The sequence below is a fragment of the Lontra canadensis genome, unplaced genomic scaffold (genome assembly GCF_010015895.1).
Source record: "Lontra canadensis isolate GAN:19392208 unplaced genomic scaffold, GSC_riverotter_1.0 scaffold22, whole genome shotgun sequence".
Taxonomy (NCBI): domain Eukaryota; kingdom Metazoa; phylum Chordata; class Mammalia; order Carnivora; family Mustelidae; genus Lontra; species Lontra canadensis.
Genome location: NW_022631016.1, coordinates 11,429,570 through 11,456,877, shown reverse-complemented (window position 1 = coordinate 11,456,877; position 27,308 = coordinate 11,429,570). Strand labels below are relative to the sequence as shown.

The 27,308-nt window shown below is 49.8% G+C and overlaps 1 protein-coding gene across 1 annotated transcript; it reads right to left on the bottom strand.

The window, feature by feature from the left end:
- Positions 1-808: 808 nt before the first annotated feature.
- Positions 809-27,081, bottom strand: OTULINL (OTU deubiquitinase with linear linkage specificity like). Its single transcript, XM_032861885.1, has 8 exons — positions 26,905-27,081; positions 7,692-7,851; positions 7,572-7,603; positions 7,378-7,469; positions 6,496-6,645; positions 3,892-4,020; positions 2,720-2,989; positions 809-1,372 (listed from the first exon to the last, which is right to left on the bottom strand). The coding sequence occupies exons 1-8, from the start codon at positions 26,972-26,974 to the stop codon at positions 1,199-1,201; spliced, it is 1,077 nt and encodes a 358-aa protein (XP_032717776.1). The 5' UTR covers positions 26,975-27,081; the 3' UTR covers positions 809-1,198.
- Positions 27,082-27,308: the final 227 nt, after the last annotated feature.

Sequence of the window (27,308 nt, the reverse complement as noted above, 5' to 3'; positions counted from 1 at the left end):
GCTAGGGATCTGACACAGGCTGCACTGGGCTAAAATCTGGAGGCTCTAGGGAAGACTCTGTTCTCTTGCCTTTTCTGCTTTTCAGAGGCCAACCCCAATCCTTGGGTCATGGCTCCTTCCTCCATCTTCAAAGCCAGAAATGTTGTATCTCCCTATTCTGTATTTCACATTTCCCTTTGGCCTTGACATTCTTCCAATTCCCTCGTCCCCGTTTTTAAGGACCATTGGAATTATACTGTGCCCACCTAGAGAACCCAGAATAACCTTCTTATTTCCAGGTCAGATTAGTACCTTAATTCCACCTGCAACCTTATTCTTCTTTGCCATTTAACCCAACGTATCCACAGGTTCTGGAGATTAGGACATAGACGTGGTGGGGGTTGGGGCGGCATGATTCTAGTTACCACACGTTAAATACACATGTAAATAAATACACCACAGTTTAATGTTTTGTAATAGTTCAGTAATTGTCATTCAGTTGCCTTAACCTATAGAATTAATCTTTTTTACCCATATAAAACAGATTGGACTGGCCGGATGCAACAGTAACCAAAAAAAACATAAAGCGATATAAAAGAAATTGTACAACATTGCAAAGTAGTGATTATTTGTGTATGTGTTCATATATGTATATACAAAACTATACAATGTATACACACGTGTATATGTGTGTATACACACACACACAAACACACACATGACTTTACAGTTAATCAAGTGGTTCTAGAAAAATCAATATGCCATAAAGATTCCGGGGAAGGTAATGCTTCTAAAATAAGGCCACACTTGTGACGATCCAAAATCAAAGACAAGCTGCCTAACGAGAACATCAAGGTTAGAAACAAAGTCTTTCCTGTTAGTCCTTTTTCCCTTTTCCTCTCGATTTTTTCCTGTTGTACTGCCCAAATTTGCCGTCCTCGTGCCCTGAAAAGCCTGCCGCATGTGAAATGACCAGAGCCCATATGAACAAGGTCGAACCACCAACCCACAAATATTAGTGAGGCTGGTCTGGAGGAAATTGCTGGAAAACAAAGGAACGCCATTCACGCAGCCCTGTGTCCAGCGCACCTGCCCCTCCAGAGAAGAAGGTCCTCAGCCTTTCAGGGGCTTCAACGCTACCTTTGGTTTTCCCTCTGGACTTTCCTTGAAAGTGTGCCTGCTGTCACTGGCGAGAGCTGGGGCCCAGTCCACACCAGACTTAAAAGACAGGAACGTGGTAGTGGCGGTCATTCTCCGTCAGCAGGGAGATCTCTGGCCACTCCCTGGGCGGCAAGTCTGGGTAGCAGACCTCGAAGTCTCTGCAATTAAACTTGAACAGTCTGAACACTTTAATCTTTATTTCAAGGGAGTGTCCAAGAATAAACATATCGACCTGCAGAAGAGAGGAAAAAGAGGTCACAAACACACATCTCCAACTCCCGCCCCTAGCAGAGGAGAGAGCGCGTTCTCCGGCAGCTTAGGGAGGAATGAGTGACGTGCTTACTTAGATCCACGCATGAACCACTGAGGGGCCACAGTCAGGAATACACGTCCGCAACGTGCAAGGCGGGGGACGGCAGGGGAACGTCTTTGTAGACTAGCATGAGAAAAGGCTGTTTTGGGGAGTAGGGGAACAACTACTAAAAATAAAGGAATGCTCAGAAGAAAAAAGCCACTTTTTCCAACTAGTTTTATATCAATTTTGATAAGAATACCAGGTAACTTTGTACATTGCCCAAGTGAACAAAGCAAGACAAAACCTCTTTACGATGGGGATAAGAAAGTATTCTCTGGATGGAAAATTTTCTTTTCTTTTTTTTTTTTTTAAAGATTGGATTCATTTATTTATCTGATCATGTGTGCATGAGCAAGGAGAGAAGCACAGGGAGAGAGGGACAGCAGGCTTCACGCTGAGTATAGAGCCTGATGCGGGGCTTGATTTCACAACCCCGAGATCATGACCTGAGCCAATAACAGGAATCGGGCACTTAACTGACTGAGCCACCCAGGCGCCCCTGGACTTAACATTTTTCAATAATTTTTTTAAGTTCAAGTTCACTTATTGTTTTTAGTAATCTCCACACCCAACGTGTGGCATGAACTCATGACCCTGAGATCAAGAGTTGCATGCTTTCCCAACTAAGCCTGCCAGGTGCCCCTAAAATTTTTCAATAATGTCTATTTATCTTCAGCAAGGAACCAAATGCCTTCCCAAACTTCATCTCATTTTCCAACAGGACTTTCTCCTGATTCAACTCTGTTGTGGGAGAAGCTGCCACCATCTGGGAGGCAGAGTGAAAGGTTAGAAAGGCTTCCCACCCTGGGGCGCTCTGGTCCCGGCTGGGAAGACACAGCAAAGAGCATGGAGCCGTGAGGCTTATTCCTCTTTTTTCCCTTCTTCTTCTTCTTCTTTTTTTTTTTAAAGATTTTTATTTATTTATTTGACAGAGATCACAGGCAGGCGGGGGTGGGGGGGAAGCAAGCTCCCTGCTGAGCAGAGAGCCTGAGTCGGGGCTCGATCCCAGGACCCTGAGACCATGACCTGAGCCAAAGGCAGAGGCTTAACCCACTGAGCCACCCAGGCGCCCCTTTTCCTTCTTTTTAAGGGTCAGTGATATCAGCCCATTACCTCTTTGCAGTGGGTTTTCTCACTGCTGAAAGGAAGTTCCAGACACCTGTGTGTTCAAGGACAGCCAGTATCGTCCTGAATCAAACCCACAGGGTTCTCCTGCCCCATTACCTGCTCCAGTCCACACGTGTCACCCACAGGATTCAGGTGGTTCATCATGAAGCTTAAAGGGTCACATGATGTTTCCCGGGCAAACAGGAGTTGAAAAAGACTGGGAATGACCTTGTTAGTCTTCATTTGCTCATAAACTTCAGTGACTTGATAGAGCATGATGAACTTTAAAGCTTCATATAGTTTATATTCCAGAAGCACATCAGAAAAAAGGATGTTGCACATACTTCCTCTCTTGTGGTAATCTTTAATTCCACTAAATTCAGCCCACTAAAAATACAGATGTAAAAGGGAAATTTATAGGGGAAAAGTGAATTCCTACACCACGGCATCATTTTTAAAGTACTTATAAAAATAAACCAAAGATTAATAGAGGGGAGCTTGAACTTCTCATTTTATAGCTTTTGACCCTGATTTTTTGTTAACCACACGTATGTGTTACTTTTACAATCACAAACCGGTTTAAATGAAACATTTTTCAAAAACAGCACTGTCAACTTCGTAAAATGCCGAGCAAGTGAGTTTCCTGACAGCTCAAGATAGTTGGGTCACACAGAAGAGACTCCAGAGATAAACAGTACTAACTAGTACTCTTTACCACTCACTTGCCAAGCACAGATTAAAACACTCCACAGACATGAACTCACTGAAGCTTCACCATAACTGTAAAGGGGACACGATTTACATATCAGTTTTACAGACCAGGAAACTGTGGCACAGAAATGCTATGGTTATCTACCAGGGAGAGTTCATTTCAACAATCCAAAACCTGTGTCTATTAAAAGGCAGGAAAAACTCTTAGTTCAAATTATAGCGTCTGTGCTATCCCCAAATTATTAATAGGGTACATCCCAGAAGGGCATTTCTGAGTGCCCTGCCTGGACTGTGCACCCCATCTTTCGAGGGGAAACAGGCAAGTGAGTGTTAAGGTGTCCCAGAGAGCCCACAAAGGCCTCCTTAACCCATAATGGCCTCATTGTCACGCACAACATGGCTTGTTCATTACTTGGAAGGTGAAAGAACAGGAAAGCCAATCTCTACTTCCTAGAAGAGATGCTCCTAGCCACGTGTTCCCCTTATGTGGAGTCGAGTGACATGCCTGACAGAGAAGGGTCACTACATCTGGGGGGCGAGCTTTCATTCCTAGTCTTTTCCTCCCCCAGAAGACTCACCTGTGTTTTCAATAATTCCACACATTTACGTAATTTTCCAAACACATTGGAACCTGTATACTTCTCAGGACCAAAACTGTATTGCTGGATCCAATTACAACCTTGTGAAAAGAGCAGTTTTTCAGGAAGCTTGAAAAGGAAGTAGATGCCAGCCATGATTAGTACCTCAACATTTATGGCCCACAATTCAGAATACGTCATGGTGTATGATCTTACCTCCCTAAGCAATCTCCATTTAAAAACACGACGACAACAATTAAATAAAAGCATATCGTTCCTTCTTTTCGATTTGTGGATTATAGGATTTGGATCAGATTCTTAATTTATAATTTTACAACTGATAAAAACATACATGAAGATTGTGTCTAAGGAAACAATCTTTCTGCATAAAACACTTCCTAAACTGCCTAGTTATATCCCTTTAGATATTCTTTTTGCCCAAACAATGGTAGAACACCATGGTTCGTCAGGAGGCACGTGGACTTTAGGACGAGGTGCTGGGGTCCAATCTGCGCACTGTCACTTACCAGCTGAGAGACTGTTCAACCGGGCCAGATCACTTACTCTCTTGGCCTCACCCTCTACCATAAATCAAGGACAATGCCACCCACTTTACAGGACCCTTGTTGGGATTAAATAAGATTACAGAATACATAAGACTCTGATCAGTGAAGGGATCTAATCCATTTTCCCACCCCACTGAGATTGGGGAGCCCAGTGGCTTGGTTATAGTCTCTGTCTTCAGCAGGTAGCAGGCCTAGCCCACCACGCACACTTGACAAGTACTTGCTAGATAAAAATGAAACTAATAAAAACAAGTGTAATTTTTTAAATGGCAAGGAAATAGACCATATATAGTTACATATATTCATATACTTTACATTTCCGTGCTCCTCCGTCCTTAAATGTACGTCCTAGATTAAACACCCTACATTCAAAATAAAAATTCAGGTTGTTCATCAAGAGTGTTCTGCCTTTGAAAGAAAGGAAGGAAAAAAGGAAGGAACGAATGAACAAATGATGGATGTACTACCTTACACTCTTAAAATGAAAGAAAAACAAACGGCACAGACTGGGAGAAAATATTTGCAAATCACATATCTGATAAAGCACTTATACTCAGAATATATACAGAACTCTCGGGGCACCTGGGTGGCTCAGTCATTAAGCATCTGCCTTCAGCTCAGGTCATAATCCCAGGGGTCCTGGGATCAAGCCCCATGTCAGGCTCCCTGCTTAGCAGGAAGCCTGCTTCTCCCTCTCCCACTCCCCCTGCTTCTGTTCCCTCTTTGGCTGTCTCTGTCTGTCAAATAAATAATTAAAATCTTTTTTTTTTAAGAACTCTCAAAATTCAGTCGATAATAAGATAAAAGTAAAAATAATTTTAAAATAAAGCAAAAAGGGGAGCCTGGGTGGCTCAGTGGGTTAAGCTGCTGCCTTCAGCTCAGGTCATGATCTCAGGGTCCTGGGATCGAGCCCCGCATCAGGCTCTCTGCTCAGCAGGGAGCCTGCTTCCTGCTCTCTCTCTCTCTCTGCCTGCCTCTCCGTCTACTTGCGATCTCTCTCTGTCAGATAAATAAATAAAATCTTAAAAAAAAAAATAAATAAATAAATAAAAATAAAATAAAGCAAAAAAAAACCCCAAAATTAATAAAAATGTGCAAAAGACTTCAATAGACACTTCTCCAAGAAGATAACATGGAAAGACATTCATCCTTCCACACTAGAGGAATGCCGACTAAAAGCAGTGATACCAGTGAACGCCTATGGGAATGGCTAAAAATAACCCCAAATTGATCCTGGTTAGAATGTGGAACAACTGGAACTCTTACACTTTAGTGGTGGAAATGCAAAAATGGCAGAGCCACACTGGAAAACAGATGGCAGGTTCTTATGAACTTAGACCTACACCTACCACATGACCCAACAATGTCTCTCCCAGGCATTTGCCAAAAAGGAAAAAATCCTGTATGGAGATATTTATAACAGCTTTAGTCATAGTTGTTAAAAACTGGAAATAATCCGGATGTCCTTCAAGTGATGAACGGACAAACAAGTGGTGTCATACTCATGTCAAGGAATAGCACTCAACAATAAAGAGGAATGAACTACAAGTTCACGTGGCCTGGGTGGACGGCAGTGCATTCTGCTAAGTGAAAGAAGTCAGAGCCAAAAGGTTACATGCTGGATAGTTCCACGTGCTGGACATTCTGGAAAAGGCAAAAACGATAAGGACGTAAGACCTATCAATGGTGCCCCCCAAGCTAGAGGTGAGAGAAGGGCTGACTATTAAGGCATGGGGTGGGGGGATCTCTGGTGCGCTCTACGGGTTTGTCAAAACTTGAGTAAGTGTAGAGTAAAAAAGGGGATTTTAGTAGACCACCTTGCTTATGAAGGACAGATGCCCTTCTTGAGAAAAGATGGCGACATTAAAAAGAAACAACACTGAGTAGGACCGCCTCTCTGAGATGGACGGGGTATGTTGGGCCTTCGAAGGCTCCTTCAATCTCAGGACGCACAGAGCCGCCCGCGGAAGACCCAGCCACCTGCACAGCAATGCTTATCGACCCACCGTTCCCCCTTGTTTCTGGCGTGCGGATGTACCTTCACGATGTCTTTCTCTTTCATCCAGGACGGAAAGGAGAGGCCCTGACTGAAGACCTGGAACAGCACTGACCTCAATGCGTCGTAGTTGTCTCTCCTCACTTGTCGGACACATTTGATGTGATGCCGCCAAAACAGCTCCTCGTAAGCCTGTCCGCACAAAAAGAAGTTGGTTTTCAACTCCTCTGGGTAAGAGAATAAACAAAATGAATTCACTGTACCATCAGTGGGGCATGCCTCCCCAATAACGCGGACGACAGAAATGAAAACAATTTCAAATTATGAATGTGACCGCGTGTCACATTCCCTGTGTATTGAGTTCATGTCCTGCTCTTTCAGTCGGTGAATTCCTGGAAGCCCAGGGCCAGGGAATATCACTTTGGGGAGACGATGGCTTCAACTGGACCACAGTGAAACAAAAGTACTAGATACGTTTGAGACCACGCTAAAGAGTACTGGAAACGAAACTCTCTTGCTGCTGGCAAGGCTGGATGCCACCGCTGAGAGGAGCTACCAGGCCTGGTGCAATGGGCAATTCTAAAAATCCTCAAAATCTTTTACATCCAGGTAAGGAAGTCTCCCCTGCATGTGGAGATGGGCCATAGGCCTGGGGTTGGGGGAGAGGCGGGGCTGAAAAGAGTGCCACCCTCAAACTGCCCGAAATTACAGCCTCATTTACGTCCTTATCCAGGCCCTTGCTCTGGGTGACAACCCAAAGCCACTGTGTGGCTGCTGCTTGACTGCCCCATGAGTCACAATTGCTCCTTGTGGCACATCTGGCATTAGCGGATCTCTGGGCTTCATAAGGCAGAGTGGAATGTTTGTTTCCCGATTTTTCCACATGCATTCTGCCTCGTCCGGGACCCGCAGTCACACACGCACCTTCCTCATCAGCTTGGCACGTGGCGTCTCTCCTTTCCACTCTCTTGCGCAATAACTGAGCAGATCAACCTCAGCCTCGACACTGAGGTTCCCTGGACCAAATCAAACAGAAAAGGGAGTTGAGTTTCCCTTTCCTCGCCCTTCTCAAACCCTCTCTGCAACTTAGAGGTAAGAAAACATCTGAAAATACTTACTTTTGAATTTTCTCTGCAGATAGCCAATCCACCTGAAAGATAAAAGGAATGGCAATGTCAGATATCTACTTGGAAGGGCAATGGTCTGTTTGTAAACCGGAAGCTGATCCGACCACCTACCATTTCAGCCAGTGCCCTAAATCACAGTGCATCCTCCTGCAGTAGCACAGGGCAGCCACCAGACAAGCCGCTGCCAACATCACTGACCCCTTCGCTAGCCTCCACGCGGCACCCAAAGCCTGGCTGGTGGCTAGCATCCAGGAGTGAACCTGGTCACTTCCTAGAAAAAATAAAAAATAAAAAAGTCACAATTACACAAGTATGCTTTGTTTAAGGGGGAAAATGTATTGGCTAATCTTACCCGCAAAGTCTCTATCACTGATGACATGAACGGTTTTTATTTTTTAATTTATTTTATAAAGATTTTACTTATTTATTTGTCAGAGAGAGAGCACAAGCAGGGGGAGCAGCAGGCAGAGGAGAAGCAGGCTCCCCACTGAGCCCAATGCAGGACTTGATCCCAGGACCGTGGCATCATGACCTGAGCCAAAGGCAGATTCTGCACCGACTGAGCCACCCAGGCACCCTCAATCACATAAACAGTTTTTGAAATATTAAAAAATTCAATCTGAAAGTTAAAGAAACCCCCGTTCTCCGATAATCAATGTTCTATGTAAGAATATCTTTGTTCCACAGAATTTGCAAGGGATAACCGTGAAGAAGATCGCTTTTAGAATCCCTTGGACCGTTCAAAACCTGCCTCCCCTACCCTGGCTGTGTGACCACAGGAACCTAACTTCTCTCCTCTGAATTGTCTTGACTGTGATATTGGGGAAAACGCTGACCTCACTGGGGCAAGACGGAATGAATGATTTCAGAACCAGCACAGTACGCCCAGGCACTGCGCTGTGTATCTGTTGAATCCGAGAATGGTGCTAGGAATTCTGCTCGACACCGGGGGCCTCCAGCGATGCCACCACCAGGCATTTCTGCCCACTCGGATATTCTTTAATCATTATGAGCAATTACAGATGGCATCACCATCACACACACACACAATGAGTGACCCAAACAGCAGGCTGGACGTCGTTCCCAGGAAGCGGACCCCTTAGAAGAGTGGTGAGGTGGGGACAGGTGTGCTGTGCATGGTATGTGCTCCCATTCCTGACGTGACCAGGGGAAATGAATGGGCCAGAGAGCTCCAGCTGTGTACTCACAGGATTTTACTATGTGCAATTGTATTATGCTGGGGCATTTAAAATACTGAAGTACAGATGAGGAAGAGAATTTTTGAAGAGTGGCCCAGCCTCCCAGAATTCATTGTAAACTCATTCCCTCTCTGGCACAAGGTTTGGTAAAATTCCAGTGATTAATAGGAAAAGCCTCAGCAATTCAGGATTTATAATTGAAGCATTTTTTTTAAAAGTCGGTTCTACGAGATGTCCATCAACAGATGAATGGATAAAAAAGAGGTGGTATATATATACAATGGAATACTATGCAGCCATCAAAAGAAATGAAATCTTGCCATTTGCGATGACGTGGATGGAACTAGAGGGTATCATGCTTAGCGAAATAAGTCAATCGGAGAAAGACAACTATCATATGATCTCCCTGATATGAGGAAGTGGAGATGCAACGTCAGGAGTTTGGGGGGTAGGAAAAGAATAAATGAAACAAGATGGGATCGGGAGGGAGATAAACCATCAGAGACTCTTAATCTCACAAAACAAACTGGGGGGCTGCTGGGAGGGGGTTCGGGAGAGGGGGGTGGGGTTATGGACACTGGGGAGGGTATGTGCTAAGGTGAGTGCTGTGAAATGTGTAAACGTGGTGATTCACATACCTGTACACCTGGAGCTATAAATACATTATATGTTTATTAAAAAATAAAAAAATAAAATTAAAAAAAAGTCGGTTCTACACCCAATGTGGAACTTGAACTCACTACCCAGAGATCAAGAATCACGTGCTCCACAGCCTAAGCCAGCCACATTCCCCAATTTTAGCATTTTTGATCATAAGAATATTTGATATACATTTAAGCTCTGATAGGAAAGAATTTACCAGCAAATAAAGAAATAAAGTTACCAAAAAAGAAAAAAGAACTAAAGGTACCAATAACTAAGAATAGATACACTTACAAATGACTTAAAAGGGCATTTTCAAAAGCAGGTACTCATCCGTTTAGAACAATTTATTCGCTGTTCATATATATTTATGCCTGCCTAGATATTTGGTAAAACTTTTGGGGAGTTTTTTAAAAATATAACACGATACTACCTTTACATCAATAATTTAGATGTTCATTAATTCAGAGTGATTTCCCAACTGTGAAAATTCTGACATAGGCAAATACTTTTAGTAAATCCTTAAACTCAGCAAACACTAGAATTTTGTCTAGATGATACATAATTTCTTTTAATGTATTTATAAACATTTTCTAGAAAAATGGACTATTATACATGGTTTTACAGTGTTTTTTCTCTTCATACAAAGTAGACGTCTTTTCTTATCACTACATAGAGGTCTACATTCTTCTTTTTAGAAAACACCTAACATTTCAGTGTAAAGACAGATGATCATATATGTACAGTCACTGCCTTAACGATAAATCATTTGGATTGTTTTCCATTTCTCACTCTTGCAAACATTGCCGAGACAGACAGTCTCCTCCAATGGTCCTTGTGGGCCCATGGGCTTTAGGATAATTTCAAGAGGAAACTCTGGACCGAGGGGAATGTACGTTTTTAGTTTTGACAGATATTGCCAAAGTGGTTTCCAAAACAAACTGTCGGTCCACACCCCCACCAGTCCGAGTGCCCGCGCTGTCCCTCTACCCCGGTCCTGGGCCCCGGTTGTGACTTCTCTCTGGAGTCTGCACTCCCGCAGGAACACAGGCACATTTCTTCTTCTGGAAAGAGCCTGGGAACAATCTGCCCACTTGCCGCCGGCCGGCGCTCATTGTTGCGTGGGCTGAGTGACGTCACCGAGGTGGGGTCCGGCTGCTGCCCCCTCCATGGGGCACGCTGCTCTCCTTTGTCACAGACTCTAAGCAACCTCTGGCATCCTTTGGGGCCTGCCAGGTCCCTTAGGGCTCTAGACTTGAGACCCCCCCAAACAGGGCCCTCTCCTGAGCATGAGCCTCTCTGGCAGCTGCCCGGGGCTTCCACGGGATCCCCTACAGATGACAGCGCGCCTGACCCCCACGCACACGGACAGCATACTTCCCTGGCCACTATCCGGAAAGTAAACCCCACTCCAACCCAAAAAAGGCAGAGAGGATCAACTTATCAGGAAAACACAAAACAAAAAACATGTGAGGGCTCCGTACGCCTCTCCCGTGCAAAGCTAGCACACAAGCTCACACTCCTGGGCCTCCCTCTACGTAACTGGCAGTTTTTGGTCTAGTGGCTTAACCCAGGAAGGGCCAGGGAGTGCCATCATGGGGGCTGGGGTGGGCGCCGGGGAGCAGCCTGGGGGGGGACCCCGAAGCCCCATGGGAGTGGATGCAGCTCAGATAATCCTGAGGTGTTCATGCAAGACACAATGACATTACAAAAGCCAGTCTTCTTTAAGGAGAGGAAGTGCAGTGTGTTGGGTTTTTTGGGTTTTTTTTTAAGATTTTATTTATTCATTTGAGAGAGAGAGCACAAGCAGGGGGAGAGAGAGAAGCAGACGCCCTGCTGAGCAGGGAGCCCAATGCAGGCTGGATCCCTGGACCTGAGATCGTGACTGAAGCCGAAGGCAGACGCTTGACGACGGAGCCACCCGGGCATCCCAGAAGCGTGGTGTTTCAGTGGGAAAAGGTATGGCTTCGCTGGTCATTAGAATAGCTACAGTCTGAGTTTTGCTATAAGCCTGAGCCGTGCTAGGGATTCACTCCGACCCGCTCCTGTAGGCCTTCCTCCGCCCCGGCCCCATCCCAGCCCTGCTCCTGCCCTGGTGACTTCACATCCCTGAGCATCTGTATCTCAGCCTGGGGATGGCCACAGAGCCTGGCACCGCGCGAGTGTGGCCCGCACGGGAACGGAGCCGTTGTGAGTGGGGTAGAAAGGTTAGGGAAGCACTGAGCATGCCGTCTGGCAAACCCTGAGGCCCCAAGTCCCTGTCCCTTATCATTTGTTTTGCTATCAGTCCAACCATCCTTCTTCTGCAGATGAGGGAGCCGCGTGGGAGAGAAAGACTGAATACGAAAGCTGTAAGGCTGGGATTCAAAGCCCAGGCAGTGCGGTACCTGAGTGGCCCGAGCCCTTGGCTCTCCCGCCCATGCATTATGCCCCTGAGTCAGTCTTCAAATTAGCTTTGCTACAGCAAGTGGAATTGAGACTCTTTAAAAAGAGACTTAAAAATCCATCTCCTGCCCCCGCATGTATCAGTAACAGGATTACAACTCAAAAGCAGCAGCCACAGACGAGGACACCGCACACGAGGGCCCCGCGGAATGCTACCATCATCACGACTTGGGGGATCTCATGGTCAAATCTCACTTCCCCAAACACAGCAGAGGGGATAAAACTTCCCATGTCGGGACCTTCACTGCCCCCCGACCCCGTCCGCCGGCCCGGCAGTGACCTGCCCAGCCTCCCCTCCCCTGTCCACGAAGACCGGGGCTGGGGCGATGCTGACCCCGACAAGCACCGGGAAAAGAGAGCTGGTCTGACCGCCAGGGATTCTGTCATTCAACCTAATACAAAGAGGGACAAGGACAAGAAACACGGGTGAGGTGTGGGGGCCGCAGGTTTGACAATGAAGCATCTCTAGGAAGTGGGGGCCGCAAGGAGCAGGGGAGGACAGAAGCTCTGCTGGAATTAGGGATTTGGTCGTCGCCCATCTTTGTCAAGAAAGAAAAAAACGAAACTTTGTTTCAGTACTTTTGGAATGGCCCACCTGGGTGGTGGTCCTGTTGGAAAGCGGATTAACTAGGCCTCACAGCACAAAGAGAGGCGAGAGAGCCCAGGCCACACAGTGGGGAAACGTCGCTCCAGAGTGGGTCGGACCTTGGAGGAATGGTGGCGGCGGAGCCTTGCGAAGTCAACAGCACGGCTATCAGAAAGTCAGATCTCACCTGCCGCCTCTCAAACTATATATGGCGACGACACCACGATTAGAAGTGAAAAAAAAAAAAGCTTTTTTTTTTTTTTGGGGAAAAATTCTTTTAAGTTTTTTTTTTCTTTTCTAAAATGTACAAAAACTAAAAAAATTAAAAAATAAAAAAAAAAAACCAAAAAAAAAAAAAAAAAAAAACCCCTGAAAACAAAACCAAAAGACACTGCGACTCTGGAAATAGAATGAATGTGCAGCCGGAAGTCCCACCTGGGAGCCCTGGGCTCCTTCTCATGGAAACTTCTCAGGATCTCCTTCACCGCCAACACTTCTAGGGGTGCCCTGTGCTAGAACAGCCCATCCCTTCCGGCCTCTACTTCTCTCCCAATCTTACTGCACAGCAGCCCATGACCCCTTCTCCCTACACACGTCTGTCTACACTGCCAGCTGCATCTGGCTGATGACTTTCTCCTGAAGCACATCAGGGACTCCCCTGTGGACCATGGAGGGGGGACATTAGGCCTGGGCCAAAAGACGTAAAAGATAACTTAATGTAGATATCTAAGCAGAGGTGGTGAAGAAATATATGCAGTAAAATCATCTTGTTAAGGAAACTTAAGGTAAAAGATGCCAAACTGAATTTAATGATGACAACAGCTCTTGCCTCTGGGTCCGTCCTGTGTTGCGGTTAATCAGCAGGATCTGAGAGAGAGTGCCCGAGAGAGACTGACTAATGGATCAGGAAGCCGAGGGACCCGTGGGAAAGGTCCTGGGACAGCCACACACTCTCTGTGGCCAGAGGGGTGAAGGGCTAGGGGTGGCTGTGACCAAGCGAGGGACGCAGACATGTCAGGGTGTTGGTAAACTTCTCACACTCTTCTGAGCTGAGTCCTGGAACACTGCCCCTTCGATAAAGTGGGTGCGGCTTTTGGGTTGTTCTCACCAAGGGCTGGAAGCGAGGCAGAGAAGTGCGATCAGAAGCCAAACGGTGCAGCAGACACAGGAGGGTCTGGGAAGGCCTTCTGTCCCCCCCCAACCACGCCCTCCGCGGTTGTACTTCTCGCCCCCAACCCCGGGCTGGGCTCTGGGCTGGCAGGAAGTGAAGTGGAAAGATTTCTGCTCTGTCCTCAAGGAGCTCGTGGACGGACGGCGCGATGCTCCCCTGTAGGGAAGCCTACTGGTCGGCTTGTCCAGGCCCACCGGGCCGGGCCGGCCCTCGTCAGGCTCAGCACACCCTGGTGTGAGGCAGGGGTCTCTCTGCAGGGACGCAGAATGACACAAGGCCCAGGGCGCCCGGGTGGCTCAGTTTTTGAAGCGTCTGCCTTCGGCTCAGGTCATGATCCCAGGGTCCTGGGATTGAGACCCATGGCAGGCTCCCTGCTCAGTGGGGAGTCTGCTTCTCCCTCTCCCTCCCCCTCCCTCTACCCCCCCTTCTTTATCCTTTCTCTCTCAAATAAATGAATAAAATCTTAAAAGAAAAAAAAATAACAACAACCCGAGGCCCTCTGAACTGGATGCCGGTGGGGCAGGCAGACCTCCATCCCCAGGGGGTCGCCTCTCTCAGAGCTTAGTTCTGAGAAACAGAGGCTCGAGAATCAAGCAAACTAGCACACGTTAGTCTAAACAAGTGAACTAAAGAGTATGCAAGCAGCGCGACAAACGTGCAGAGTGACTCTGAGAGGCCGGCGGGGCTCTAAGTGACGCGGTGTGTGGGGGAGACTAGAGAGGAGCGTCAGCACGGCGGTGTGAAGGTCTGGGTTTAAACGGTCTTGGTTCTCGAACATTCACGGGTTAGCTGTTTGTTTTTCTATCAGTTATGGAGGAAATATTCAGGAAAGAAAAGAAGTCCTCTTAGCAAATCTTGGAAATGTGGGGTCCAAAGTCTTTGTGTGCTTTTGCGTCTCAGGTATTAATTCTGCTCCATTAAGAAAGGCCAGCCTTCCACTTCGTAAAGGACCACAACCAAAAAGTGCAAGACGGGTAGCACTGAGGCAGAGAGCCACTAAGCGGAAGGTTTTTATCCCGAAAGCCATGACCAGTAAGACAGTCAGCTGTCATCTGTCAGGCAAGCCGCTCAGGCTTCCAGAAGCATCTGCGCAGGATTGGGCATGCTGTACCCCAGGCTCCTGCTCAACCTAGTGTCAGGAAGGACAGCAGCAAACCGCTCCTTGCCAAACACTGACAGGATTATGCGTGTGCGTGGGCAATAATGGCAGAGGTCGGAGTTTTTTCATTTACTGGGCACAAGTTTAGGGATGTTAACTACAGCCCATGACTTTAAAAAATAAGTGTGATTTTCTAATCATGGGTCGGGGATTTTGAAAACCCCCAACTCTAAAAGCACAAGAGCTGTGGGTGGGCTAGGCTTCCAGGTCCTAGCAAGCTGGAAAGCCTTCTCTGGGCAATCTCAGCGCTCCAGGATCACCTTGCCAGCCCGGTGGGCTCCCTGGCCCGGGAGAGACCAGTGACTCGGCGGGACAAGCCCAGGACTCTGTCTTTACTTTGCCATAGTCTAACTGCAGGACCTCAGCCAAATCACTTAGCTTCGGGGATCCCAAAACGTTTCCCCAGTGGAGAAGACCACCCGTGGATAACAGAGGGTTAGAACAAAATTACACCCATGCCATGAACGGGTGCTTGCAAGGCCGGGGCAGGGGCAAATGAAAACCCCCCGGCTGAGTCCCCACTGCCATCTCCCCTCCACCTCCGGGGGTGGAGACTCACTCCCACGTATGGGAGACCATTTCTTTTCTGGGACTATTACTCTCTTTACTGATCCAAGTCTATTATTAGTCTATGAACACAGAGTAAGCTCCTCCTGCGGGCTGAGCCGTGGGCCAAGGGCTAAAGCCACCACTGCAAGCCCTTGTCCTGTGTTTGGGGCACGACCGAGGCAACGCTCCAAAGAAAGAGAGCTCCAGCAGCAGATGTGACCTCGGCCAGCAAGAGGCAGAGTGGAGACCCAGGACAGACAAGCGTCCACAAGGCAAGGGAAGCAAGAGAAGCGGGCCAGGCTCAGAGCGGCGGGGCCTGCAGATCCTGTTCGAGATGCTGATGCTACCTGAAGATCAGGGGAGGGTCCTGAGCAAGAGGCGGCTGTGGCAGGATCTGTAAGCACGGCCTAAGAGAGTATCGCTTAGAGTCCGGAGGAACCTGTGGGATCGCCCTTCTACACGACAACTTTTAAGTCTTTCACAGAGTCACAGGATGCTCTAGGTGAAGGGGCTGGGGTTCCACTCGCTCCCCAAGGTCCAATGTCTACCGGCCCCTGAGCGGAGAGGGTCCCTCCACCCTGGCGCTCCCTCTGCACTCCGTCCAAGCTGCAGGTGGTGAGGCATCTCCATGACCGTGTCCCCTGCCGGCCAGAAAACACCTCTGAGGGGAAAGGCGAATCTTGAGTCACCGCGGACCTGGGCATGTGACGGGCTGTCGCTTGCACCCTTCACCTCTGGGGTGGAGAACCTGGAGCCCAGAGAACAGCGAGAAGAAGTCTGAACTTGAACCAACACATTCTGACTCAAGGTCAGTGCCCTCAGAGTTAGCCTCAGAGCCACCTTCCCAGAGCCATTCTCTTCCAAGAGTTCAGAGCAATCGCAAGCACGACTGTAAAAGGCGGCCATCCTCTCCTCTCGGTAAACATTCCCATCGCCTCGACCAGTCTCCTCATATGACAGTCGGGGGAGGGGGTCCCCTTCATCATCCAGGTCACTCTCCTCTGAACCCACTCCACGCTTAGAGTGAGGCCACAGGACAGAACATAATGTCCTGAGTGTGGCCCACCCCGGAGTCAATGTGAACCCTTGACCGCTCCTTCATTCCCGGTCAGGGTCAGCGAGCTTTCTGTAGAGGCTCAGAGAGTAAGTATGTTGGGCTTCCCAGCCATCTGCTTTCTGTCACAAGCTCTCCAATTGTCGCTGACAAAGAGCAGCCATGAGACCGTATGCAGGCGGGCTGTGTTCCAAGAAAACTTATTTACAACACCAATGTCTGAATTTCATGTAAGTTTCCCATGTAAGGAAATGGTATTCTTTTGATTTTTTTTCTTTTCCCAACCATTAGAAAAAATGTCAAAACCATTCTTCGATGACCAGCCATCCAAAAACTGAGTGGCGCCAGATTCAGCCATAGACTGTGCTTTGCCAAACCCTGTTCTGATGATTTGCTCAAAGGACGCATACAGCCCGAGACCATGGTAGTTAGGATTGCAGAGCAGCGAGAGAAAAAGCCGTCAGCTCGCGATTAGCCTGCCATCGACTTAAAGCCCTTCTGACCAGTTGCTGGAGGAAGTCTCCTCAACCTCCAAAGGGAGAGACAGGGCTCGGTTCTTTCATCCCACCCTTCCCAGACGTCCAGCTGGGAGGATTTTCCTGGACACCCGGCTCTGGCCTCAGCCCCAGCCCTCCTCGACTCCTTCTCGAGGGAAAGCAGCTGGTCAGCTTGGCCCGCCCTCGCTTGCCAGCAGAGAGGGACCCTTGGGCCTGACCTTTTGGGGGTGGGCTCAGCTCGGGCATTGCTCAGCAAGCCCATCTGGTCACACAGCTAGGACGTGTGGTTTTTATCTCTGAGCTGACATGTAAAAACCCTCTGATGCTGGCACCTGGGGGTTGCAGTTGGACGCTCGACTCTTACTTTCAGCTCAGGGGGTGATCTCGGAGTTGTGAGATGGAGCCCCTCTGCCCCTCCTGCTTGGACTCTCTCTTGCAAATAAATAGATCTTCTTAAAATTCAAAGAATAGAAATAAAATTCTCTTGACTCCTGTGGCTACCTTTCAGGTCATTCAGAACCTGGGAAGGGAAGCGAGGTGGCCGTCATGACGGCTCCATGCCTGAGACCCAGGAGCTGACACGTAGCCCCGCTAAACGTCACGTTCCGGGATCTCGTTCGCTGCCTGCCAGGACTTGGGTGGCGTGCTCTCAACTCTTAGACCTCTAAAGATTAAGCCTGTCTTCCACCTCCCAGTACAAATCATTTATGAAATGGGACCGAGAGAACTAAAGGTACACTCAGATGATCCACTCTTCATTTCTGCCCTGTGATGGTTTTTCCATCAGTCAGACCCACTTGGGCTGTCGCCACTGGTTACTCATCCTCCTAACTAGCTTCCCTTCCCCAAACCATTGCCCACTCTGTAGCCAGTGGTGTCTTTTTCTTTGTTTGGGACTTGTGGCTTTTTTACATTCAATGGATGTGTCATCTCCTATTGAAAAATCTTTCTGGCTTTTTTTCTTCTTATTATTTTTCTTTCTTTTTTTTTTTTTTTAAGATTTGTATTTATTTATTTGATAGAAAGAGAGAGGAAGCACAAGCAGAGGGAGCAGCAGACAGATGGAGAGGGAGAAGCAGGCTCTCTACTGAGTAAGGAGCCCGATGTGGGGCTCAAACCCAGGACCCTGGAATCATGACCTACCAACTGAGCCATCCACGCACTTCTGGTTTTCTTACTTGTTGGAACGACTGGATTCCTAGCAGCCGGTGAAGTGAGCGGGAAAGGCTTCTAAACAAGGTGTGAGAGGTAATGGTGCCTCACTTCCTAGCCCCATCCTAGCCAGAAGCCACAGAGAGCAGGTTCTTCTGCAACCAGGAGCCAGCCGCATCCCATAACCCACAACATCTAGGAACCCACTGAGAAGTGGAGATGGGCCTCCCCGTGAGGGCGGCACAAAGCGGGGCCTCCCTGGGCTCTGGGCGTCTTCCTCCCCTCCCCGCTCACCACCCCTGCCCCTCTACGTGGTCCTTTAGCTCTGCTCTCCTGGAAAAGAAACCAGTGGCTTCCAACACTATAGACACGGCGCGCAGGGTCTCTGGACCAGCAACATCACTACCCAGCGGGTACTTGGGAACACAGGTCCGCGGACCCTGCGGAAGCAGTGTCTGTGTTGGGCAAGGTCCCCAGCCACCCGGCCCAGCCACCCGCTCGCACGCCACGCCTAGGGGCCACTGCGATGCAGCCCATCTCCCTGCCGCAGCGCCTGCGTTTCCTGATTGACTACTTGGGTCCCCAAGGCATGCCAGCGCACCACCAACGCCGAGACGGGCCACTGTGAGTACTCAACTGTTTCGTTATCTCAAATAACCTATTATCTCAGTCCAAGGGATTTCCGAAATTCCTCGCAGGAGGAAGCAGGCCCGCTGAAGTCTCAGTGGCCGACAGATCCCGCCACGGGGAGCGCCGCCTGCGTTTTGCGCCTCCTTCCCTCGGGCAGCTGGAGGGCGACGATTCCCAGCCACTGTGTTTCCGCAGCGCAGGGCTCTGCCTGCCTGAGAAGGGACTTGGCTGAGATTCTCATTAAACGCATCCAACTGCTCCTCTGGCCTCCAGCAAGGGTGACCGACAAATCCTGGCCTGCCTGGGACTCTCCCAGTTTTAGCATAAGAAGTTCCACGTCCCGGGACAATCTCGTGCCAGACAGGCCCATGGCGGTCGCCCTCCCTCCAGAGCCCCACGCGGCCTGACCCCAGTTCTTCCCTCTTCGCTCCCCGCTGCCTCTTGCTCAAGAGGCCTGGCTGTCGGCTGCTCCCTCAGCGCCCACGCGGCCTTCCCGCCTGCCTCCCTCGCCCGGGCTCCCTCTCCTGCCTGCAACACCCTCCATCTCCTCAGTCTCCAGCTGTCAGCGTCACTGTCACTTCCTGGGGCAAGGCCTCTGACCCATTCCCACCCCCTCCAGCCCCCCAGGCTTGCTCAAGTCCCCGTTACTCGCTCGGCACACAGTGTCCCTTCCCTTCGCGGCACTTAGCACAGTTTACACAACCGTGTTTGTGTTTGATCAGGGCCTGTGTCCCCACGTAGGTCAACGTCTTGAGGACTGGGATTGTGTCTGTTTTCGCTCCGTTTTCTTGGTGCCTAGGCACAGGGCAGACGGTTAATAAATATTTGTCGAACCAGTAAAATGAATCCACGCAATCAGGATCCAGGCTGCGTATCTCCGTGAGAGACACGGCAGCTTCTCTCAGTGTCTGTTCTCTCTCCTTCCACAGAAAGAGTCCTGACTTCCAGCTGGGTGCGTGGCTACTGGAAAAGGCTACATTTCATCCTCCCTGGGTGCCGGGCGGAGCTGCACGAGAGAATTCTGACTAGGCAACATTAAGTGCACTTTGCAGGGGGCTCTGTTGAGAGGGATGCGGTCCCTGTCCTTCCTCCTCCCGCCTAGCCAGAACGTGCGTGTGGGAACTGGTGTGCGGCTGCCATCTTGGGCCACGAAGCAGCTGGCCACGGAAGCCACACAGGGACGTCAAGGGGAGGAGCTGGGCCCCGCACACCGTGCGGCCCACTCCAGCGCTGGAGAGCCTCTAACCTCTGAAGGCACAGCTCTCCTCTCCCTCCCTCCCAGGCTCCTCCTGCAGCTGGAACATGAGAGAAATAAACTTGATTCACTTATTTGGGGTTGTTCTGTTATTCGGCCATACCAAGTCCTCACTAAGAGCCTCTGCCTCGGTGGTCCCTTCTGACTGGGAACACCACACCTACGTCAGAAACAGTGAGCCACCCGCGTTTTCTCTGCCCTTCATGACACTCATGTACGTACAAAGCAGGAAATGAGAATGTGAAGCGGTCACCCAGTGGGAGGGCTTCCAGGTAGAGGAATGAGCCAGCCTCAGGGGCTCCAGAACCCACAGTCTGGTCCTAGAGAGCTGAGCACCTCTGGACCTCAGCTTCCTTCCCCGTGGACAGACACACGGGGCCGTCCACTGCCCGTTCCCTTCCTCCACCAAAGGCCTCTTTATGGTGACTGGTTTCTGAGTTCTCCTGGAGGAGTCGTCACACTGGGGCACAAGACCCAGGAGTTTCAGCAGTTGTGAAACAACTGAAGTTCAACTACGCTTAAAACATTACCCACAACTTGCACCACAGGAAAGATACCCTGAACACATGCAGCAGTTACGTGAGACCGTGACAAGTGCCAGCAGCGACCCCCACCCTTAGAAGCCCACGCAGGGTTCTACAGATCTCCCACAGCAGAGCCTCCATGGAAGCGACCAGTTTCTCAAAAGAGCAAGATTTTTTTTTTTAAAGGGACAGTGGGGGAGGAGCCTGGGAGGGAGGGAGGGAGGGAGAGGAGAACTGTGCCTTCAGAGGTTACAGGCTCCGCAGTTTGAATGAATCAACCGATGAGGCATAGATGGGAGAGTACAGCGGAATATTAAAGCATGAAGAACAAGACGGCACAAGTCAGCAGCCTTGGCTGCACAAGTCCTAACAGTCAGCTGAGTTGGACACGTCCACGGAGTTCAGGAAATAGTTAAAAACCAAACTAGAGGGAGACACGGTGGATAACGTAGATCTCATAAACTCTCTCTTGGTTCGAGGAGTTTCTCTCTCCACTTCAGACTGCAGGGGAAGGATTGACATGCCCTTACACCGATTCCTGTGCAGAGCTGAGGGACCCAGAAGTATTTTATTAATAATGCCAGTGGCGGGCGCGTGGGTGGCTCAGTGGGTTAAGCGTCTGCCTTCGACTCAGGTCGTGGTCTCGAGGTCCTGGGATCGAGTCCCACATCAGGCTCTCTGCACGGCGGGGAGCCTGCTTCCCCTCTCTCTCTCTACCTACTTGTGATCTCTCTCTCTCTCTCTCTCTCTCTGTCAAATAAATAAATAAAAGTCTTTTAAAAAATCATTTAAAAAAAATAATGCCACTGGCTACGATTGCTTTTCAAGGTAAGTAGCCGACCTGATCCTTGGCTACAAACTGAACTCCAAGTTCATTTTTAAAATGCCAAGTGAAATGCTAAAGAGCTGATCTGTCTGCCGGCATCAGGACCGGCCAGCCCTGTACATCTAGATGGTCACTGATCACACGCAGCCCACACCACACGGGCTTACCACCTCTTTCACTTCCCTTTCCTGTCAGCTGTCCTGCTTCCTCTGTGTCACTGGGACAGGCATTTCGACCTGTCCCAGTGACATGACTGGGAAGACACAGAGCACTCACTTTTCCTGTCACTCTCGAGACCTCACGGGAAAGGTGAGGTACTCCTGGCATGGGTCCACAGACATGGCCACAACGTACCAGGCATTACTCTAAGACCGAGGGAACGATTCTCTCTTAACCAGGCAAGAAGGAATTTAGTTCACCTCTCCTAAATTTGGGGGACTAAAGTCTCCGGGAACTCTCAGCCCTGGCCCAGAGGAGAGACACAAGGTGTTCAAAGACCTCTGCCTGATGAGCTCTCCCCACTGGCTCCCCCACCCACCTCTGCAGCATTTGTACCCATTGCTTTTGTACCCACTGTGGCTGTCCCAAGCCTGGAGAGAGCAGGAAGCTCATGTCCGCTGTACCAGGAACAAGACAGGGCAGTGTCCTTGATGTGGAATCCGATCCCACTTCTGTCTGAATTGGGGGGAAGGGCGTGTCTGGAGGAACCAACTTGCAATTACAGTACTTTTCTCTCTGCTAGAAGACTAACCCTAACATTCATTAAAGCCAACTACAGGGCAAGAAGAGAAAGTGCTAATAGAATATTTTAAATTACTACAGATCTACAATCCAACAATCCCACATAGACTCGAGCCATCGATACCTGGTTAAATCAACAACAAAAGGCTCACTATCAAATTCTTAATTCAGAGATTCATGGAGCATGGCATTTTACACTCGATGGTTTCTAGGATTTTTTAAAATTTATCTGACATAGAGAAATAGAGAGACAAAGAGAGAGCATAAGCAGGGGGAGCAGCAGACAGAGAGGGAGAAGCCCACTTTCCACTGAGCAGAGAGCCCAACGTGGGGCTCGAACCCAGGACCTCGGGATCATGACCTAAGCTGAAGGCAGACACTTAGCCAACCAAGCCACCCAGGCACCCCGGTTTTTGTTTATTACTTGAAAATCCCAGCAATAGTATTGCAACAGTCCTTAGTCTCCTAGAAATGAACGTAAGCATTTTATCATCCTCTTATTTTAAAAACGATGCCATCTGTCTCTTCTGGCTCCAGTGAAACAAGAAAGTAGTAAAATGGGGTATGACCAGAACAAAAAGTGACTGGCAAAAGGGGCACATAAACAAAACCTTTTCTGTGTTGATTTATTATGAAATAACATTGATCTGTTCTCCCATCAAGTTAATTACAAGTCAATAAACGTGTAAGCAACCTCGATTCTGAGAGCAGACTGCTTTACGTTTACTGCTCGTTTACAAGCAATGTCAAGCGAACAGGAGAAAAAGGTCAAATCCAGGGGCCTGATAACTCACTCACTCCTCTCAAGATGATGCAGCGGCTTTCATAGCTACAAAGAAGCAACCACAATGCTGGAAGTTTTAGCTCAATCATGAAGACTTTATCATAATCTCACTTCTTCTGTCCCCCAGACCTGTGAGTTACAGGGAGCAACAGGGTATTAAAGTGATAACCCAACTTGAATTGGGAAGAGTTGACATATGGGGAGGGAACTGGGAGATGACAGTGCTTGCAGGTAGAATCCTGATCCAAGTTTCAGGAGACAGAAGAGGTGGACAGTGAACAATCGGTTTTAGATGGAGCCAGGCTGCCAGGGTTGGGTTCGAATTCTGACCACTACTTACTAGCTGGGAACTTGGAGCAAATTCCGACGGAGTGGCGGTTGTGAAGGGTACCTGAGACTATCCACAGGCTGTGTCTCTTTCGAATGCCCACTATTTTCCGTGGCAAGGACAACTGTGGTACTATAGGCAGAGGAGACAGCGCCCACCCACACCGGGAAGCCAGGTGAAAGGTCATTTTCAAGTTCGTAACTGTGCCAGTCAAGGATTTCTACTTAGCTAAGCCCCTGCTACGAAACGTACATCGTGTCATTGTGTTTGGCATCGAATCCATCTCACAGAAACATAAAAGTTTCAAAGTGGGGCAAAGAGGCTGGCAAAAAATACCAACTACGGACCGTTTGGTTTTAAACATTCTGTTGTGTGTGTGTTTAATTGCAGCATTGGGGTTTTGTTTGTTTTTGTTCCTAAGCTTTCAAACTTTTTCTTTTTTAAGATTTTATTTATGACAGAGATAGTGGGAGAGGGAACACAAGCATGGGGGAGATGGAGAGGGGGAAGCAGGCTCCCCACTGAGCAGGGAGCCCGACATGGGGCTCAGTCCAGGACACTGGGATCATGACCTGAGCCGAAGCAGATGCTTACCAGCTGAGCCACCCAGGTGCCCCCAAATAGATTACTTTTTCTTTAATTTTTTACAAGCTTAACATGTAATGTATTATTAGCCTCAAACTGTCTTTTAAAGATGGAAAATATTTATCTTTAAGGTTACAAATAACAAAGAACCTGAGCTACTCATTCCTCTCCTCCTTGGCACCCACTGATCCCTGCCAGCAAATCATCCTGCCCACCGGCCACTGTTCAGGTCCTGGAGAGCAGAGTCTTTGAAGGCGCTGATTCTAGAATAAGATCACAATTGGTGGCACCCCTTTGCAGTCCATGCTGAGGAGGGAATGTATGAGCTCCACAATCCTCGTCATTCTTCTTGCCATGGACCAGCTGGCTGCCTGGTCCTTAGCTGTTGGATTTGCCCACTCTCCCTTTAAACACAGAAGTGCTCACCAGGCAAACTCAACTGTCTCCCCAGTGTGCTACCTGGATTGCCCAAGGGAACGGGGCAAAGAATGCATTCAGTGGATCATCTGCTTTGTACATAAAGTCATCCTTGAACGGCTTTGGAATAGTGTATTCCATGATATGGAGAAACACATCTTTTAACTAGTAGAGAAGTTTACATGGGAAATCTTGTACAAGTTGGATGTGACTTGGTAGCAATAAAATAGGGATAAAAGTAAGTGGTGTAAGGACATGATGATGATGATAGCGGCAAGTGCTTACTGTGGGCTGGTCACAGTTCTAAGCCCTGTGAATAAAGACAACACGGGATACACACAACAACAGAACTGAAAAGTATTGGCCATGACCATGATTTTTAAACTTTCTGTTTAGCATTAGACTCTTTCCCCCCAGGCAAAATTTTACTCAGAACAGCATATAAAACGAGAAAGGGTGTTGGGGGGACAAAAGGCAGAAGCAGAGCTGTTCTATGTGTAGCTGGAGGCAGGGGACCTGGCTGCTGGGTCCCATGTTCCACCTGGGGCACTCCTGGCAGCCCAGACTAGCCCCTAGGGACCATCCCGGGGTCCCACAGCTCCTGAGGACATGGCTGCAGACTTGCGGCCTTTTTGGTGAAGAACCAGGGCAGAGTGTGAATGAATCCTAACAGCTAATGACCCGGAGGCCGGCCAGAGGCAAGAAGAGCCAGGGAAGATGTGGGACGCGCGTACCCTCCTCAAGCGCCCTACGGCCAAAGGTATGTGGAGGACTTGGAGTTTCTCCTCCAGTGGGTGGGTCTCCCCCTGCGTCCTCTTCCCCCCACCGGGTCTTGGAGCCTCAGGGCATTGCACCAAATCATCTAGGGTGCCACTTCCCTAATATCCCAATTCTGGCAGTGTCTTTCCCCTCATATTATACACAGATGCTTAGTTCAAGATTCTCAATGTCCCAACACTTAAGAAGAGTAAAAATGGATACCAGAAAATTATTTTCATCCCTACCTGCGCTGTAGGGATGCTGTCTGGCTGCTGTCCATTTGGTTTTTTACTGACAAGTGTGACTCGTTAGCTGTTGCCATTATCTCAGAAGTGAACCTTGGTCTTCCTCTTACCAAAAGAGGGGTAGCTAAAACTAACCTGCTCCCATCCTACCTTTGGCAACTGGCCTTGAAATTCCCCCCACCCCCAAACACCACCTGTGAAGAAGGGAAACTATGCTCCTAAGTCCTCAGAGGTTATGGGTTCTGTTTTGGAGGGAAAAAAAAAAAAAAGTTTTCCATAACCTGATCCTTGAATCACATTTTTCCACTGCTGCACACCAACGGCAGTTCCCACAGGCCGGAGAGGAAAGAATTCTCTGGCTCCCAGTGCTGGCACACCTTGAACTCCATGCATTGGAAGGAAAAATTCCTGGCCATTAGGTTAAGCCCAGAGTAGGCAACTTTCTCCCTCCCAAACCAGCTTTCTCCTGCTGAGCCCTACCTCCATTTCCAGCTTTTAGCTTTCTCTCCCAAAATAAGGTAAGGGGTGGGGGGAATCACATCATAAAAAGTTCAAATGACTACACCCTCAGGAAATATTTGGCGAATCCTGTAATAATTCAGGGTACAGAAAGGTTGAAAAATGAGTTCCTTTTCCAAACTTCTGAGATTAGGAGGTAAATCAATCATAGGACTCTAGACTGGGAGGGGCCTTATGGCCTTACGGATCTGCTACCCCCATGTCTTCATCCACGAGGATGAGGATATGAAAGTCCAGTACGGCTTCTAAGCAAGTCGAGAACTCCTGTCCTGACTCCCAGAATGGCATTGTTTCCACCACACCCAACAGCTCAGGTGTGAATCAAAAGTTCCTCCGGAGACCAAGAACCCCAATAAATAAGCAGTCCTGGCACCTGCCAGCTTCCCATAAACGCTGCAATACCTCGGGCCCCAGCTCTGTTTGTGAGCAGGCATGCCCCCCAAATTCACCAGCAGCAACGGGAATGTGCTCAAAATGAGAATCTGCTCCGTTCCCCCCACTCGGAGCTGCCAGCTGAAGAAGGGAAGGAAAACAGCCTCCCCTGCACCCCAGCCGCGGACGCCGAGAGCCGAGCGGCCCAGACGCGGGGTGGGTGGGCGGAGCGCCCCCGCCTCAGCGCCCATCCTCGAGCTCGAGACCTGTGCTATTGCTGCTCCTGTGTTTGGGGACACTGTTGTTCAAAGGCCAGTTTTCTCTGTTGTTCAGCAAGTCTTGACGGCTGCAAAGGTGTGGCCCACATCCTCCACCAGCAAAGCGCGAAACCCGTCAACTCCCTCCGCCCCCCTGCAACTCCCCCGACAACAATCAAGTTCTCAGACGGGACGCCGAGAAAGGGACACGGCCGCTCCGGCGGCAAGGCCAGACCCCCAGCGGCTGCCTGCGACCGCCACCCGGTTCCAGCCCGCAAGAAGGGCTCCCTCCTCCCAGGGACCTGCCTTCCCCGCCACCGCAGGTCCCTCCCAGCCACGACCCAAACAGCTCTGCCTCCCGAGAGCAGTTCCTATATATGCAGCTGCGACGCGACAGTCGTCCCCGACTGCAGCCCAAACCTTGCCGGAGGCGTTTGGGGGTGCAGCCCGTTCCCCACCGTCTCGCCTTGGGGCGCCCCCGGACCTCCCAACCCTCAGCGCGCGGGCGTCGCACCCCAAAGCCGCGGACTGCGCCGACCGCCAGCGGAGGAGAGCGCGCCCCGGGCTGCCCGCCGACCCCCGCCCACCCCGCCCCGCCCCGCCCCGCCGTCCCCCGGCCCGGGCCCACCTGCGGCGGGGGCACAAGGACCCTCCCGCTCCCGCGCCCGCGCCCCCGGGGCGCTTCTCCGCGTCGCCATGCCGGCCGCGCGCTGCGAACGGGCGCGGAGCCTCCCGCGTCGGTCAGTCGGACGCCGCGTCCGCCCGCCGGCGCCGGGGATCGCTTCCCCGCGGCTGGCAGGCTCTCTAGGTGCCGGGTGGGGACGGCGGTCCGCGCTCCCGCCCCGGGAGCCCGGCGGCTGACTGACGCGCTGGGCCGCCAATGGGAGGCCGCGGCGGAGCTGGGCGGGGCCTGGGGGCAGAGATGGGCGGGGCCTCCGCACACCGACGGGGTCCGCAGCGGCTCCGCGTGCTGTGCGGGGCGTGGGAAGCTGCTGCTCCAGGGACGCTTGGGAGCTCCACCTGGGCGGATCC